We start from the raw sequence: 17,380 nt of genomic DNA on the forward strand, positions 1-17,380 counted from the left end.
GAAACAGGTTATTAGAAGCGCTGGTCACTGATTTCAGTCAGTTTGTATTCGTTTTTCCCATTATTTCTGTGTCTGTAGGTAGCCCGAGAATGTCTATTTCATCGAGAGAAGAGAATGGGAATTGATCTAGTTCATGATGAAGTGGAAAAAGAGCTGCTGACGGTAAATATGGGGCAAATCCTTCAATAACAAGAAACTTACTTGCAAATGTGCATTTACCATTTACTGTATAGAAACAAAAATGATGTTACATAAAGACACTTATAAGTATGGAGTTGTAGTATCAGATATTTATAGCATTTAGAAAAAAACACATTTAATTTTTTTATTGAAATGTAGTTGATTTACAACAGGCTTCCCTGATAACTCAGTTGGTAAAGAATCCACTTGCAATGCAGAGGACCCCGGTTAGATTCCTGGGTTGGGAAGATCCGCTGGAGAAAGGATAGGCTACCCATTCCAGTATTCTTGTGCTTCCCTTGTGGCTTAGCTGGTAAAGAATGTGCCTGCAATGTGAGAGACCTGGGTTCAGTCTCTGGGTTGGGAAGATGCCCTGGAGGAGGGGAAGGCTACCCACTCCAGTACTTCTGGCCTGGAGAATTCCATGTACTATATATATAGTCCATGGGGTCACAAAGAGTCGGACACGACTGAGCGACTTTCACTTCGTTAGCTTCTGGTGTACAGCAGAGTGATTCATATATGAGTGTGTGTGTGTATAAAATATACACATGTATATATTCATTTTCATATTCTTTTCTATTATGGTTTTTTACAAGATATTGAATATAGTTCCCTGTGCTATGAATGTGTTATTTTTTTTATAAAGGTATATTGGGGGGGTTATAAAAGTAATAGATATTTCCTGAGGGAATTTGAAAAATGCAATATATATAAAAATAGATAAAAAAGATAAAAAAAGAAAAGATAAAATCACTCAAAGTTCAGTTAGGAATGACTATTCATTTTAGAGTGTTTTGGTCTTTTTCTTAATCACACTTAGATAGATGTCACCCAGTCTGAAGACACACAAATGTATCTTCAAGATTAGAATTATACTATATCTATGAATTTGAACAGTGCTTTTTTTGGTGGGATACACGCTCAATGGTGTTTATTCTTAAATGTAGATTTGGAAAGGCAGTGCTACTTTTTAAGACAATGTTTTAGAGCATTTTTAGGTTCACAGCCAAATAGAGGGAAAGGTACAGAGATTTCCAAGTGGCCCTTGCCCTCGTACAGGCACAGTATTAATAACTCTATGTATTTCTGATTATTTCTTTAGAATACATTTTTGAAAATCCAATTGATTTGTCAAAGGGGACATGCAGCAAAATTGCCATCCAGAAGCTTATAGTTATATCTGATGTATGGTGCTGGTCCTCCCATTAGGCTCTCTTCCACCTTCCACCAACTAAAGATGATTTTGTTCTCCATTCTCTGACCTTACCTCCTAGGCTCTCTCTCACAAGGTCTCTGCCATTCCTTAAAGGTTTCAGCTCTTATGTACCTGGTACTCTTCCCGTTTCTGTTTTTCAGTTTGCATACTCTATTAAGCATTCATTCTGCATCCCCAAGTGCCAAACATATGTCTGTTGGTAACTCATTTTTCGTTCATGTTCATGAAGCCTGAAAGTGAACTGTTCTTGGACCCTGATGCCTTCTGCCTTCCCTTCCTATTGAGGGGCCTGTTACTGGTTCTATGACTCTGTCCAAGGAGGATTCTGCTCCGAGACAGTATTGAATAGAACCTTGATGCCAGCATGGAAAGAATGTCTGGCTGGGTTCTCACCGCCAGTAGCAAGACATGTCTTCCCTATCTGGGATTTCCGCCTCTGAATAGGTTGGGGGACTACAGCCCCCTCACAACTAACCGGGTGATGGGTCAACTTCAAGTGATGGAGGAGCAAATACTGAGAATGCAGATCTCTAAGGAAACACCTTCTGCATCCCAAACTCAAGGATACGTGAGAATTTGAGAGTATTATCATTACAAAACACTGTATATAGAAACCCTGGTGGTCCAGTGGTTAAGACTCCACACTTCCACTGCAGGGGGCATGGGTTTGATTCCTGATTGGGAAACTAAGATTCCACAAAACAAAACCCCCAACAACAACAACAAAAACCAAACCAAAACAAAAACAACCCCACAAAGAAATGGAGTGTCCACTCCTATAGGTGATATTTGCCGTCATCCAGATTCCAGATACAATCGGACTTACAATTTGATTTTTAAAGTTTGATTTTAGTAACTGTCTGTTAAGAGCATGTTATGACCCACTTTCCCCAAACTTAAAAAGGCTCAGTTAACGTGGATACATAGAATGACAGTCCGCTAGAAGCAGGGTCTGGGTTTAACAGTGAGGTCCCAGAAATGACTGTATGTCCACAGTTCAGGCTGTAGCCGAGTCAGCACACAGCCACACGTGTGGTCAGCATTCAGGGTTCTTGTGACCTGGCCGATGTCCCTCAGCTGAGAATAGGGCGGAGCCCACATTGTGCATGAGGATCAAGTTCTAAGTCACGCACTATGACCTATGTCATGTTGTAAGGTCCACGTCTTATTGAGAACTTTTCACCTGTGAGGCATGTAATTATCTACCCTGCAGCCTAGAGAGGTAAGTGTTATCTCCCTTAGTTTATAACTTGCCTTTGGTCCCAGAATCTGCAAAGCCAGCCTTGGAGCTGGGCTAACTGATGCCAAAGTGTCTTTAACCACTATCCCACCCAAGACCCAGGAGTGTGAGGCAACAAGGCAGGGTTTTGCTTGAGGTGAGGGGAAGCCAAAGGCTGTGAAGTCTCTGTTCTATCCCCCAACCCCTCTCCCCATCCCGAGACTATATAGCTCCCAAGAGGAGAACCGTAACGAGATGCCTCGCAAAGGTTTCACCTGCTCGAAGAGTAGGATTCATTCGAGATTCTTCAAATGCCTGGATGTGTCTTCTTGTTCTCTTTCCATCTTAAAGCACAACATATTCACTCTGATCACTGAGACTATGAGAAATGCAGAGCAGTCACCGTGACCTTTTTATTCATGAGGTTTATTGTTCTTCCCCAAGTTCAGGATCCAGAGGGAGTGGGCCCACTTGCCAGGCTCCTAGTATGCTGTTCTTGGGTTTCCTGCCATGATCTCTGTTTGCTTCCCTGGGTGTCGGGTGGTAGCTATTGATCTGATTACATTTGGGCTTTTCTCACTTCTGCCCTCTGTCTGTGTCCACCATCTTCTGTACACGTTCTTTTCATGGGTGGTTGAGGGGATAAGGCGTTTGACCTGCATTTGCTTCCATTGGGAGCATTGCTGGAGGCCCATGTATGAGTATGGATTAGTAGGTGTTAGCATTGGGGAACGGGTTCCAAAAGTCTTTGGTTTCAGGCATTCCCTATCCCCACGAAGCCTTCTACCTCCAACATGATGTTCATCATATGACATTATTTAAATTCAGATGTAAAAAATACTGCTGAAGGATCTCATAGCAAGTGTCTCATTAAATGTAGTTTTTTTCCACTTGAAGTTCCAGGAATTCCCTCTGTGTGCATTGTGTACACAGAGCATAAAAGCTCACTGAGATTTTGGGTTTCAAGTGGTGTTTTCTCAGCAGTATTCCATGGATCCTTGGTCAACACCTCTGTGAACTAGCTGTACACACACACACCAGGTCAGAGAGAAAGATGAAGACTGCATAGTACTAAAAATCAAAGACACGCACAACCTCCGATGAGAACACGTGAGACATCCTTGCTGCCTGTAAGAGTCGGGGAACTTGGTCACATGTTGTGGGAATTTAGCTTTTCATTTACTCCAATCATTCAGAGGATCAGAGGATCAGGCAGGAGGCTTATCACTGAAATAAGCTCTAGGCATAATATTTTTATGTTCACCAATTAAGCAGTGAAAGAATAAGAAGATTATATGGTTGAGTAATAATTAACATTGAAGAGACGAGGACTTTCAAATCAAATTAATGAAAGCAGAAACCCAAAGGGGGAACTTTTAAGAGTTTAACACCATAGAAATCATAAATGTGTGTATCAAAAACACTACACACAAAATACAAAGGCAAGGACCAAACTGGTAAAAAAATATTTTATGACACATATGTTATACTTGTGACATATAATGGGAAAAGATTGAATTATAAACATAAGAATATTTATAAATAAGGAAAACATAGCAGAAAAGGTATACAAGCACATGAACAGGTGGTTCACAAAAGAAGAAAGTCAAATCATGAACAAATACATAGTCATAATATTAAAATGCAAATCTGGACAAGTGTGCTTTTATGTGGGGGGCTTGTCACGTCGGCAAAGATTGAGAGTGATCATAGTGTCCACTGGGTGTGAGGGTGAGGAAATTCACCTTCATTTATTGCTAGATTAAGAACTGGGGCTAACTTTTCTGAAGGGCAACTTGGCTGCACTTGTCAAAACCTTGAAAAAAGGCATCCCCATTAGTGGTGTCTACGTGTTTTTGAGGTTGTTTATCACAGTATTGTTTTATGTCACAGGAGAGTGTTCAGGAGTTCATTGTTCAATAGGATGGTGCGATTGTTTTTCACTTGAAAAAGTGGTAACAGTGCTTATGTGCACTTCTTAAATGTCTTCTTGGTGCTATTTAGGGTTCTGATATGTGAATATGAAATTCAAAGGGAAGTAAATATTGAAACAATCTCTGCTACAATGTATGTCAACAGTGTATACATACATTCTAGCAGCATCAAAGTACCACGTGTGTGGCCAAGCAGATGTGAGGATAGTGCAGCTTTTTATACCAGTATAGGAGCTGGGCTTAGGGCAGAGGCTGGGCGAGGGAGGGCTGGCCTCCCAGGGTGGAGGTTGGGCTCTGTCTGGAACATACAGCTGGGTTATTTGAAAGTCACATGCACTTTCAGAGAGAACTGCCTTTTAGGCTCTCCTTTTCCCTCCCAGATTTGCTTTTCTCGGAAGAGTACTTAGTACAGAAGAAGCCATGCATTCAATTCAACCTTGTGCATCACCAGAATTTGATTCATTGATCCATTGATTTAATTAAAGACCAGCAATAAAAGATAAAGAAAACTCCTAAAATGTTACCCCTGTCCCAACTTGTTCCATAATATAATTTCCCTATAACCCTGTAAAGGATGAATTTCAGTCTACTATTGAGACAGCAATGTCATAGGGGCATATAGGTAAATAAGGGGGTATCAAATTATTTTCTTATTTTATGTCACAATTCTCCCAGTAACAAGGTTTTCCTCATTGATGTTTTGTTACATTGTTGACTTTGAACGTTATGTTCAATAATCAAAACATTAATGTTCCTTTTCTTTCAATTGAGTAGGAAGTTGATATTATTCTGTGTTGTCAAGAAAGGATGAAGCTGTATTTGGACAAGGCCATTGCTCAACTGGCGTAAGAACTTTAACTTCTCTATACAATTAAAAATATCTATCATGAAACTATACTTCCATGCCTCCCAATCAGATTTCTCTTAACTTCGTATGTAAGGATTTCTTATACATGGACACACATCCATATGCACATATATGTTTTTATTTAGAGGTTAAGATGAATACTTGGGATATTTACTTTACATTTTTATTTTAAGAAATATTTTTTCACAATGGTTTAGAAAGGATTTTTTTCCTAAATTGAGGTATGACCAAGGTTTCTTTTAACTCAAAAGACTTTATTTTTTGATAAGAGATTGACTTGTACATGCTCAGATCAACAGCTGGAAAAGTGATGACTTTTTTATATTTACCCCTGGAAAAGGCACTGGCTACCCACTCGAGTATTCTTGCCTGGAGAATTCCGTGGATGGAGGAGCCTGGCAGGCTGTAGTCCATGGGGTTGCACAGAGTCAGACACGACTGAGAACTACTTTCACTTTCACTTTTATATTTACTCTGCTCCTCCTTAAAAACTCAGCTTTCGCTGGTTTCCTGCAACCCTAATACATGGTCCTTGGTGCTGTGATGACATCTTTGCATTCACTACATCCATGGCATTGCAATCATTCATCCATCCTCCTCTCTAACCAAATACAAATTATTCTTCTCTTGGCAATAGTAGATAGTTCAGTTCAGTTCAGTTGCTCAGTCAGGTCCAACTCTTTGCAACCGAATGGACTGTAGCCCACCAGGCTCCTCTGTCTGACTCTATAGTAGATAGTAGGTACTTAAAATGTATAGTGGAGTTTGAGGGCAAAGAAGAATAGTCAAAGGAGGGTTCGAAGCCTTGATAACAACTATCAGCATAGAAAAAGTACTGGCTGAAAGGACTAGAAAGATCAACATGCATTTGGTGATGACCATGGAAAGAAGTAGTGTGGAATATGTCACACAAAGGGAACGATCATTCTGCCTGTACTGATGTTGTCAGCAGTAATGTGTGATGCAGCCAAGGGAACAGGTGCTCTGAAAGTGGTGGTTTTTCTCAGTCTGCTGACCTTCAGGATGGATGCTGTGAAGGTCAGTCAGGTTCAGGTGGCTAAGGTGTCTCTCAAGCTGTGATTGAAAGGGCTTTTTAAATTCAGAAATAGCTAAGGACTGGTTATGGATGGCTGACTTCCCATGGCTTGGTTAAGTAAGTGAACAGTTCACTTAAGCTATAAATACAAGATACAGCAGCTGTGATATTAATTTCTGGTTTCTGCTCCTTGGAAATTGCAAAATCAGTTGAGTGTGGTTCCAGTGATTGTTCTGTTTTCTTCTGGTCCAGTTCCTAATCTTCATTTTTTTTCATAATCTAAAATCTGCCACCCATCTTCCATATCCTCTGCTCTTTAATACACAGTGGCCAAAATGCCCACCTAATTTCCTGGGATGGTTTCTCCATCCAAGAGATGGGGGCTGGAATCCCTAACATGGTTACTGGACTTGGTCTAGTAGAGGCAATGGGAGAGGGGTTTCAACTCTACTTGTCTTGGGAGGAATAATGAATGAAGAAATGAGACCAGCAAGGATCTCAGCTGAGAATGGAGTCTCATTAGGAACCAACATGGCAGCATAGATCTCTCCTGTCTTGGGCGCTAGGGTGGTGGATGGAGGGAAGACCTTCCTAAGGAGGTTCTGAAGTCAGGTCAGAGGAGGTCAAGGGTGTCAGCCCGAGAGAGGAAGCCAGGGGAGCATCTTGGTCCCAGACGACAGATGAGGAAGGTCTTCGAGTCCCAGAGATTCAACCCAGTACCTGAGGCGAGAGACTGGACTCGGGAAGCAGCAGGAAGGCAGCTCCCTCTTCTTTCATCCTGTGAAAGAAGTGCACGGATGCACTGACTTAGAACTCACAAAATGCAGACGACTTGCATGCCGCTATCCTCATTTCTACTTGACAAACCACAAAATTTAGAGCTCTGACAGGTCCGGTGAAGTACCCAAAGCCACAGGCCAAGTTAGAAATCAGCTGGTTGAGTCCCATGCAGGTTTTCCTGGGTGGCTTTTCTGTGCTGAGACCAGAATTCAGAAATGACTAGGATTATCCAGTTCTTTGCGTCTTTCAGGTGCTCTCTGTATGTGATTTATGCGATTGCCTCCTCAATTTTTACTCTAGCCCAGAACTTTCTCCCCAGTTCCAACAACCCACTTCATATCTGCACTTGGATGTTTAATAGACACTTAGACATTAAGCAAGACCTTCTGTGTTCTTCTCCCCCACCCACCCTCAATTTTGCCCACCTCCACTGATGGCTTCCTGCTATTCCAGTGACTCAACATCAGGTTTTATTTTTTTTTTCACCGATGTCTGATCTCCTAGGAGATTCCCCTGGTTTTATCTTTAAAGCATCTCCAGAATCTAAACCTTGCTCTCCTCCTCCCCGCACCCCCCCGCCCTGTTGGTCTAAGCCGCCACCGTGTCTCACCTGGGTAACTGCACGTGTCTGCTAATGGGACCTCTCTGTCCCCTGAAGTCTGTTGTAAACCCCACATCAGAATGATCCTGTAAGAATGTGAGTCAGTGGTCTCTCATTCCATCTAAGAGAAAAACCTGACTCCCTCCAATGGCCAGTAAGGCTTTGTCTGGTCTGGTTCTCCCTCTGCAAGTCTTGGGTCAAGCACCATCTCCTCTAGGAGTCCTACCCTGACTATCCTGTTTAACATCATCACTCACATTCCTGGCCCCCTTTTCCTGCATTGTTTTCTGAATTGTTCTGCTAACAAGCCACAGGATTTGTCTATTCCTTATGGGGACTGCCTGTTGCCTTGCAGTAGGATGTATGCTCCTCTGGGGAGGAGACCTTTGCTTTGTCCACTTTGCTTCCTGGGTGCTGAGTAGGCACTCTGTGATTATAGCATCTCAGAGCTCCCCAAGGGCTCCTCCTTCCCAGGAGGGTGGCCGCTGGGGAACGAGCTTGGGTACCACAATTCCTGATCTCTTTCTGCACACTGGCTCCTACCACGGAGGTTCATTTTGACTCTTGGTTTCTATCTCCTGGCAAACCTCTCAGACCTGCGGTGACCACAAACTGAGGTCATTTCAGATGGAAGGAGGCTGACTCTGAATTCCTAATAACTCCACAGGGGATTGCTCTCCAGGAATAGAAGGGAAAGGGGTTAGGATGTAGAAGAGGAAAAGGAAGAAGGAAAGGGAAGCACAGATGTGGACAGATTGCTCCAAGCCAGTGTCCTGTCTGGGGCGGTTTGTGTGTTAGGAAGATGGGGGGCAGCCTGAAGGGCTGCAGATACCCAGTTCTGTGTGCCCACACATCTTCTGCCCATAGCAGGGGCAGTCTGGACAGCGTTCTCATCACTCATATGTATGGACATCTCCAGGGGAAGCTCCTTTTTGTTTTTCAATTAGAGGATAATTGCTTTACAGTGTTGTGTTGGTTTCTGCCATACAGTAATGTGAATCAGCCATAGGTATACATACATCCCCTCCCTCTTGAACCTCCCTCACACCTCCCACCCATTCCCACCTCTCTAGGTTGTCACGAGCTCCTTGTACTATAGAGCAGCTTCCTACTAGCCAGCTATTTGACATATGGTAATTCAGAAAATGAAGATCATGGCATCCGATCCCATTACTTCATGGGAAATAGATGGGGAAACTGTAAACAGTGTCAGACTTTATTTTTCTGGGCTCCAAAATCACTGCAGATGGTGACTGCAGCCATGAAATTAAAAGATGCTTACTCTTTGGAAGGAAAGTTATGACCAACCTAGATAGCATATTCAAAAGCAAAGACATCACTTTGCCAACAAAGGTCCGTCTAGTCAAGGCTATGGTTTTTCCTGTGGTCATGTATGGATGTGAGAGTTGGACTGTGAAGAAGGCTGAGCGCCGAAGAATTGATGCTTTTGAACTGTGGTGTTGGGGAAGACTCTTGAGAGTCCCTTGGACTGCAAGGAGATCCAACCAGTCCATTCTGAAGGTGATCAGCCCTGGGATTTCTTTGGAAGGAATGATGCTAAAGCTGAGACTCCAGTACTTTGGCCACCTCATGCGAAGAGTTGACTCATTGGAAAAGACTCTGATGCTGGGAGGGATTTGGGGGCAGGAGGAGAAGGGGACGACAGAGGATGAGATGGCTGGATGGCATCACTGACTGGATGGGCATGAGTCTGAGTTGGTGATGGACAGGGAGGCCTGGCCTGCTGCGATTCATGGGGTCGCAAAGAGTTGGACACGACTGAGCAACTGAACTGAACTGAATTGAATGAACGTTTTGGTGCTACTCTCTCAATTCGTCCCACCCTCTCTCCTCCTCTGGCTTCGTCCACAAGTCTGTTCTGTACATCTGTGTCTCTATTCCTGCCCTGCAAATAGGTTCATCAGTACCATTTTTTTCTAGATTCCATACATATGCCTTAATATACAATATTTGTTTTTCTCTCTCTGACTGACTTCAGTCTGTATAACAGACTTCGGGTTCATCCACCTCAGTTCAACTGACTCAAATTCATTCCTTTTCATGGAGTAATATTCCACCACATACATGTACCACAACTCTATCCATTTATCTGTTGATGGACGTCTAGGTTGCAGGGGAAGCTCCTTTTAATGGAGAAGCTGGATATTGTGTGAAGGAGCAGACTTTCATGGGAGGTCATGGGAGGGAGTGGATGTGGGGATGGGGGTAGGGAGGGGGTAGGGGTGGTTCCCCACCCAGAACGGCAGTCACACTTCCTTGTGTGACCTTGTTTCCTAAGCCTGAAGCTCTGTCTCTTTCTGCCTTTTAGAGCCAACAGAGCTGCCCAGCACGAGCTGGAGAAGGACCTGAGTGACAAGCAGTCGGCTTACAGGATCGACGATAAATGCCACCACCTGCGAAACACGTCGGACGGCGTCAGCTACTTCCGTGGAGTGGAGAGGGTGGATGCCACGTAAGTAGGCACAGGCTGCCTGTGACTTCCACGCCCCTGAGTCCATTCTCTCCGTTTTCCAAAGGATGCAGCATACAGGTAGGTTGGAAGCCATGGGAGGACGCAGAAAGGTAAGACTCAGCTGCTATGGACAAGTCTTCAGTAAGCTCACGTGTTCTGTGGCCACTTGTATCCTGTGATCTTTTGTAAAAGAATTATTTGTTGTTTATAATGCTAACTATGAAAATAGCACCTGCTTGAGGCAGAAAACCTAGAAAACACAATTAAGCATAAAGAAAATAAAATGTTACCAGTATATTAGATGCCCTGAATGGGGGGGGGGGTGATAGGAGTAGAAGCTGAAAAATAGCTGAACGTTGAATAATTTATTTCCCCTCTTTGTTAGACTTGCCCTGTCCATGGTTTCTTTGCCAGGCCCCTGGATGCGATCTGGGATGGATGGTCTCTTCTCTGAGAGGACCTGTCTCTCTGCATCTTGATAACCCTGTGTTACCTTTCTTTGTGTGTGTGCTCAATCACTCAGTTCTATCTGACTCTTGCGACCCCATGGACTGTAGCCTGCCAAGCACCTCTGTCCATGGAATTCTCCAGGTAGGAATACTGGAGTGGGTTGCCATGCCCTCCTTCAGGGGATCTTCCTGATCCATGGATTGAACCTGGGTCTCTTGCATTGCAGGCAGATTCTTTACTGTCTGAGCCACCAGGAAGATATCTTAAAAATTCTCATCCTGAGTAAAAGATTTGTAACTGTGTGTGATGCTGGATGTTAGTTAGACTCACTGTGGTGGGCATTTTGCAATATATCCATAAATCAAATCATTATGTTGCACATTGGAAACTGATGTAATGCTACATGTCAATTCGAAGTATAATTTCTGGGTTATGACATTTGAGAGACTCAGTTCACATTGCTCTCCACCAGGCCTGTAGCAATTCAACATTCCTACCTACAGGATAGGGCTTCCCTGGCGGCTTAGATAGTAAAGAATGCCTGCCAATGCAGGAGATGCAGGATCAACCCTTGAGTCAGGCAGATCCCCTGGAGGAGGAAATGGCAAACCCACTCAAATATTCTTGCCTGGGAAATCCCAAGGACAGAAGAGCCTGGTGGGCTACAGTCCTTGGCGTTGCAAAGAGTCTGACACAACTGAACGACTAACGCATATACCTGCAGGATATGAGCGAATCTGTTTCTAAACATGCTCACTGGAAAATAATTGTTTTCTTAGCTCTTTGCTGTTCTGACAAAGGGTCATTAGCAAGCTGTTTTCAGCAGTACTTCTTTGATTAGTCCTGAGGTTGAATAGTTTTTCGTAACACTTATGGGGCTGGTGAGACACCTTTCTAATGAATGGACATACTCACACCCTTCAGCAATCCTTTCTCCCCCTACCTTGGTAGTGAACTTAATACATGCTGTGGCTTTCCAGAGTAAGCAGTGAAACAAGGAGCAATTAAGACAGGTTTAAAAGGCGCTTTGCTCTGCTGTTTACACTTCATGCAATAAAACCAGAATCAAGTGATTTGGTTTTTTTTTTTTTTTTTTTTTCCTTTTGCCGGATGGACGATTGCCTGCAGACCGTCTAGGCTGATGCATCATTGTTTCCGTTGTCTGGATCTGTTTCCTTTCTCTTCAGGGTCTCAGTGCCCGAGTCCTGGGCCAAATTTACCGACGACAACATTCTTCGCTCCCAGAGTGAGCGAGCCGCCTCTGCGAAACTGAGAGACGATATCCAAAACGTCCTGGTGGTGACAGCCAATGAGATGTGGAATCAGTTCAACAAGGTGAACTTGGCTTTCACCAACCGCATTGCTGAAACCGCGGATGCGAAAAATAAGATTCAGACTCACCTGGCAAAGGTAAGCCTGGTACTGGGGGGTGGGCCCCACGGCTGACCTAGAGAGACAGGGCAGGGGCCCTGGGACCACAGATCTCCACCATAAGGCACACGACTTCCTGGCCATACAGGCTAAAGAAAATGAGAACCAATAGGAAGCACACCATTTATGTTAGCCAGGTAGCCAGGTGTCAGAATGAAATTGGAATCCACCAGTTTGGGGAGCACAAAGAATGCACTATATTGTGAAAGGCTCCTACTATTTAACAGTTACAAAAATATTATTATTAAAGTTTAATGAATTACTGTATGTAACTAGTAAGTGAATTGGTAGGGATGTTTTCTGTTAAATTATTTCAGCCCCCTTTTTTTTCTGGAATATAAAACCAAACACAGGAAACTATTAGGTGGTTCAAGATGTTTCTGATATTGAACTTTTTAAAGTGCTTTTGTTTTATAAGGACAATAAAATGAAGGATTTAGGCAGAATTCGTGGGTTTCAAGATAAACAAGGAGCTCTTATATTACTTAGTTTCGGGCTTGGAGCTCTTATTATTTCTGTGGATTATGCTGTATATAGTTTTCTGTTTCTCTTTTTAAGAATCTTACACTGTTGGCTGTGTTTCTCTAAGGAGGTACTATTTGATTGAGGTCGCCATTCTTCCCAGGCTGTAAGAATTCACCTTCCCTTCTCACAGTGAATTCTTTGGGCCACAAACATTTGGGCCAGACAGCTTCTACTTCGGAGAAGGGCAGAGAGATGGATGAAAGGTAGTTTTTGTTCCAGGAAGCTTATATTTGTAGAGAAGGTGTGTGTAACTTGAAAAGCTCACACACAATTAAAAACAATAGAAAATTGCAAGTTGTGGTTGCCAAATAGCCAATAAAGAAATTGTTTTCGGGGTTTGGAGAAAGAAGCAAACATTCGGGTGGGGCAGTATCATGAACAAAGCCTCGAGAGGGGGCAGATCAGGGGCTGAGTCAGGTCTGTAAAGAGCCTGGTCTGGCTGGCATGGACAGTGTGTGTCCTGAAAGAGAAGCTTGGAAAACTAGCTGGAGCCAGACCATGGATCTCACTGATGGGAAGGGTTACGATTCCCTGGGCATCTAAAGGGGAGTGAGAGGTCATCTAGAGGCATGGTCCCCTGGCCAGTGAGAGATCATCTAAAGGCGTTTTAGAAAGTGACACGATGGAGTCCCTTTGTTCAACAGATTTTTATTTACCGCTGTATTAAGTTTGTTCAGGCTGCCATAACAAAGCACTCAGACAGGGCGGCTTAAACAACAGACATTTATTTTCTCACAGTCTTGGAGGCTGAAGTCTGAGGTCAGGTTATCAGTAGGGTTGGTTTCTTCTAAGTCCTCTCTCCTAGACTTGTAGATGGTCACTCTCTCCCAGCATCATCACGTGGTCTCCCTTGCATGCATGTCTGTCTCAGTCTCTTCTTTTTATAAGGACACCAGTCGGACTAGATTAGGACCAACCCTAATGACCTCATTTTAACTTCGTTACCTCTTCAAGGGCTTCCCAGGTGGGGAGGGATTCAGGTTTAGGTAACTGGGGCAACCCTTTTCTAAGGCAAAATGAATATAAATTTGGGCTTACCAGACTGCCAGCGCTCCTCCCTTCCATGGAGACACCCTAAAGCTTGACCTTGACTTGCTTCAAGGCAAATCCTCCATTGGCAGGAAAACCTCTTTAAGATTAGTGAGAAGAGACAGCAGGAAGATAAAGACTTAAGGGCATACAAATTTGGGAGGGAAGTGGGTGCCCTCAAAGTTCCTGGCCCCCCTTTTCTCTGGGTCACGTACAAATGTGCACTAGTCAATGTCTAACAGCCCGTGATCTGGGGAAAGGAGGACAGCAAGCTTGGGTTTGCAGCATTTGCCCATTTCTGTGGTGTCAGTGTTCACATGCCACGTCTGGAGGATGCTCTCTGGAGGGTGCGAGCAGGTGCCGTACCTCCCACCACAGGTCCCAGATGGCGCTGAAAGGAGGAGGCCCCCAGAGAACCCCTGTTCCCAGCAGAGGACAAGTCTGGGTCCCAGATGCACAGGGTGGGAAGCAGGTTGTTGGTGGCTCGGCACCAAAGCCTCAGGCATTTGCTTCTCTTGGTACAGACTCTGCAGGAGATTTTCCAGACAGAGATGACTATTGAATCCATCAAGAAGGCCATCGTGGAGAAGTCTGCCTTCCTGAAGGTGGCTCAGACCCGTCTGGATGAGCGGACCAGGAGACCCAACATAGAACTGTGCAGAGACATGGCTCAGCTGCGGTGAGTGGGTGGCAAGAGGTGGGGAGGACCAGGCTGGGGTCATGGTGATGGTGGGGGGCGCCTCCTGGGTCTGCTTGGGCTCTTCTGGGGAAGCCCCCAGCCTGCCTGCAGCTCTGAGCTGCTTTCAAAGGTGTGTCCGCCAACTCGGGGATGTGGGGGAACCTAGTGATGGTCGTGGTGCCGCAGACTTTTTTGTTGTCATTGTTGTTCAGTCACTAAATCGTGTCCGACTTTCTGTGACCCCATGAACTGCAGCATGGCAGGCATCCCTGTCCCTCACCATCTCCTGGAGGTTTCAAGTTCATGTCCATTGAATTGGTGATGCTATCCAACCAGCTTGTCCTTTGCTACCCTCTTCTCCTTTTGCCTTCAATGTTTCCCAACATCAGGATGTTTGCCAGTGAGTTGGCTGTTTACATCAGGTGGCCCAAGTGTTGGAGATTCAGCTTCAGTATCAGTCCTTCCAATGAGTATTCAGGGTTGATTTCCCTTAGCGTTGACTGATTTGATCTCCTTGCAGTCCAAGGGACTCTCAAGAGCCCTCTACAATACCACAATTCAAAAGCATCAGTGCTTCAGTGTCTAGCCTTCTTTATGGTCCAACTCTTATATCCATACATGACTACTTGAAAGACCACAGCTTTGACAGGAGCCTTCTTTAAAGTGTCAGTAATGGTGTTAGTATTTGCAGCTTGGGATGATGATAAGTTCTCGAAGTGTAGAAGTTGGTGATGGATGCACAAGATTGTGAGGGTATTAATGCCACAAACTTAAGAGCTGGGATGGTAAATTCTGTGTTATGTATATTTTACCACGGATAGAGAAAAAAGGAAATGACATCAACACTACATACAAGCAAAGTGTTAACAAACATTTAGCCTCCTTCAGCAGATGGAGGATGCGCTGGGTTCTTTTACATCTGCCTAGAGTTTCTGGGGTTTCCAGATTCCTGTCTTGGAAGCAGCTCAGAGGTTGGCCGCTGTGAGCTTCTCAGTCCCCGGGACTCATCAGAAAAGGGACTTTGGGCACCAGCTCCCCAGACCCCATCTGTCTGCTCTCACAGCTGCTCTCTTTCACCACTTTGGGGGGCTAATACCTGCCCTGGTCCTTCAGAGTATCCTTAGGATTCCCTAAACCTCGACAGCTCATCTCAGCTCATTTCAGTTTGTTCTTGTTCTCAGTAGAACTTGAAAGCAGCTGGTCTTCATCAAGCATCTCCCACATGTGCCCGGACACTAGGTATATTTTATTCTTATCATTTTAACCTGGAAGATTCCTTTTAGATGGCCTCATGTGGACTTGGCCACTCTCACCCCCATTCTGGCTTCATTTCTAATTTCTCAGTACCAGTCTGTCTGCCTCTTTCTGGATTTCATCATGGCTCTTCTTAGGTCTTGAAACAATTTGTGTAGAAGCAAGTCAAATTTATAGCAACTGGAGGAGCGATGGGGCAGCACTTGAACTTGTGCAGAGGGGAGAGGCCACTGGCCTTGTCATCTGCCCTGCTCCATGATAGAGTTCCCTTCTATCTAGGGACAAAAGGACTCTGAGCTCTTACCCAGGGAACAAGCAGGAGGGTGAGGCTGTGTGTTCCCTGGAGCGAAGGAAAGGGGGCGGGTCTTTTTTATTTTTTAATTGAAGGATAATTGCTTTATAGAATTTTGTTGTTTTCTGTCAAACATCGATGTGAATCAGCTGTAGGTATACATATGTCCAATGTGGGGGGGGGCAGTTTTGTGAGGCCGGAAATGATGAAGATGATAAAGGTGGTGATGCTGACAATCACCATGAAAGTGTTAGTCACCCAGTCAAGTCCGACTCTTTGCAACCCCCTGGACTGTAGCCCACCAGGCTCCTCTGTCCATGGAATTCTCCAGACAAGAATACTTGAGTGAGTCGCCATTTCTTTCTCCAGGGGATCTTCCCAACCGGGGATTGAACCCAGGTCTCCTGCATTGCAGGCAGGTACTTTACTGTCTGAGCCACCAGGGAAGCCCGACAATCACCAGGGCCATTGTCATTTATTGATCTTATTCTGTGCTGGGCGCTGTCCTGCACACTTTACCTCCTGCATGGTCTTCACCTTATAAATAGGGAAACTGAGGCAGACGTGAGCTGAGTGACGTGGCCTGGCTGGCACCTGCTGGAAGGATAGGTAGAATCCTTGTCTGTCTGCTGCTGAGCTCTGTTCAGCCAACCCAGCGATTTGCTTCTGCTTCTCTTTCATTGGGTGGGGCCCCTGGCACCCCCAGTCCTAGGCCTGAGCTCCTCTGGCTTCTGGATGTGCCATGGGATGTCTTAGCCGAGCACAGGCTACATCTGGCTCTCGGAGAAGATGAACCTGAGGCTCACAGAGGAAGCATCACTGCAGAGCCCCCTCCACGGGCAGCACGCGTTGTCTGTGTTGGATACTGAGAGATGGGCTCTAGACCACATGCCACTGGCTTTCATCTCCCGCAGCAGCTGCGTTTCTCTCAGTGGAGCTGTCGTCCGGCCATCCCTTGGAGGAGGCCACCCACCCAGGCCACCTTTATCCAAGTGGGTTCCTCAGAACCCCTACTCACACAGCCCATCTCAGAGGATAAGTGGGCCTCCACTCTGGAGGCAGCCAGTCGGAAGTGTCTGCTTATTACAGGAACCTGGTAGTGAGTGGGGTCACACCCATTTGGCCAGTAGATCATGAATTGTGGTTTTATGCAAATATTATTAGGAAAAGCTGAGCTGCAGTTTCATGCTCCGACAATTTCTGCAAAGTCATCGAAATAGAGGCGGGGCGAGAGAAATTGTCCAGGCTGCCATCAGACCAGCCAGGGTTGCTTTCTAGAAGGGCTTGGGTCATGGTCAAATTTGACTTTGCAGTTATCAGACAGTGAGGTGTTTACAGCCACTTCTAAGATGCTGAATGCATTTTCCTCTTTTCTTGCCCTTCCTGGCTGAGCAGAATTTGCTTCTTTTT

At 44.9% G+C, this 17,380-nt stretch overlaps 1 protein-coding gene across 2 annotated transcripts in view; it reads left to right on the forward strand.

Moving 5' to 3' along the window:
* TEKT3 (tektin 3) overlaps positions 1-17,380 on the forward strand; it is a 34,544-nt gene that overhangs the window by 12,193 nt on the left and 4,971 nt on the right. For both annotated transcript variants that reach the window (XM_010842984.1, XM_010842985.1), the window contains exons 3-7: positions 79-162; positions 5,327-5,397; positions 10,167-10,310; positions 11,948-12,170; positions 14,270-14,424. In XM_010842984.1, coding sequence (XP_010841286.1) covers positions 79-162; positions 5,327-5,397; positions 10,167-10,310; positions 11,948-12,170; positions 14,270-14,424 — 677 coding nt within the window. The remainder of the gene's footprint in view (positions 1-78; positions 163-5,326; positions 5,398-10,166; positions 10,311-11,947; positions 12,171-14,269; positions 14,425-17,380) is intronic.

The sequence above is a fragment of the Bison bison genome, unplaced genomic scaffold, assembly GCF_000754665.1.
Source record: "Bison bison bison isolate TAMUID 2011002044 unplaced genomic scaffold, Bison_UMD1.0 scf7180017864180, whole genome shotgun sequence".
Taxonomy (NCBI): domain Eukaryota; kingdom Metazoa; phylum Chordata; class Mammalia; order Artiodactyla; family Bovidae; genus Bison; species Bison bison.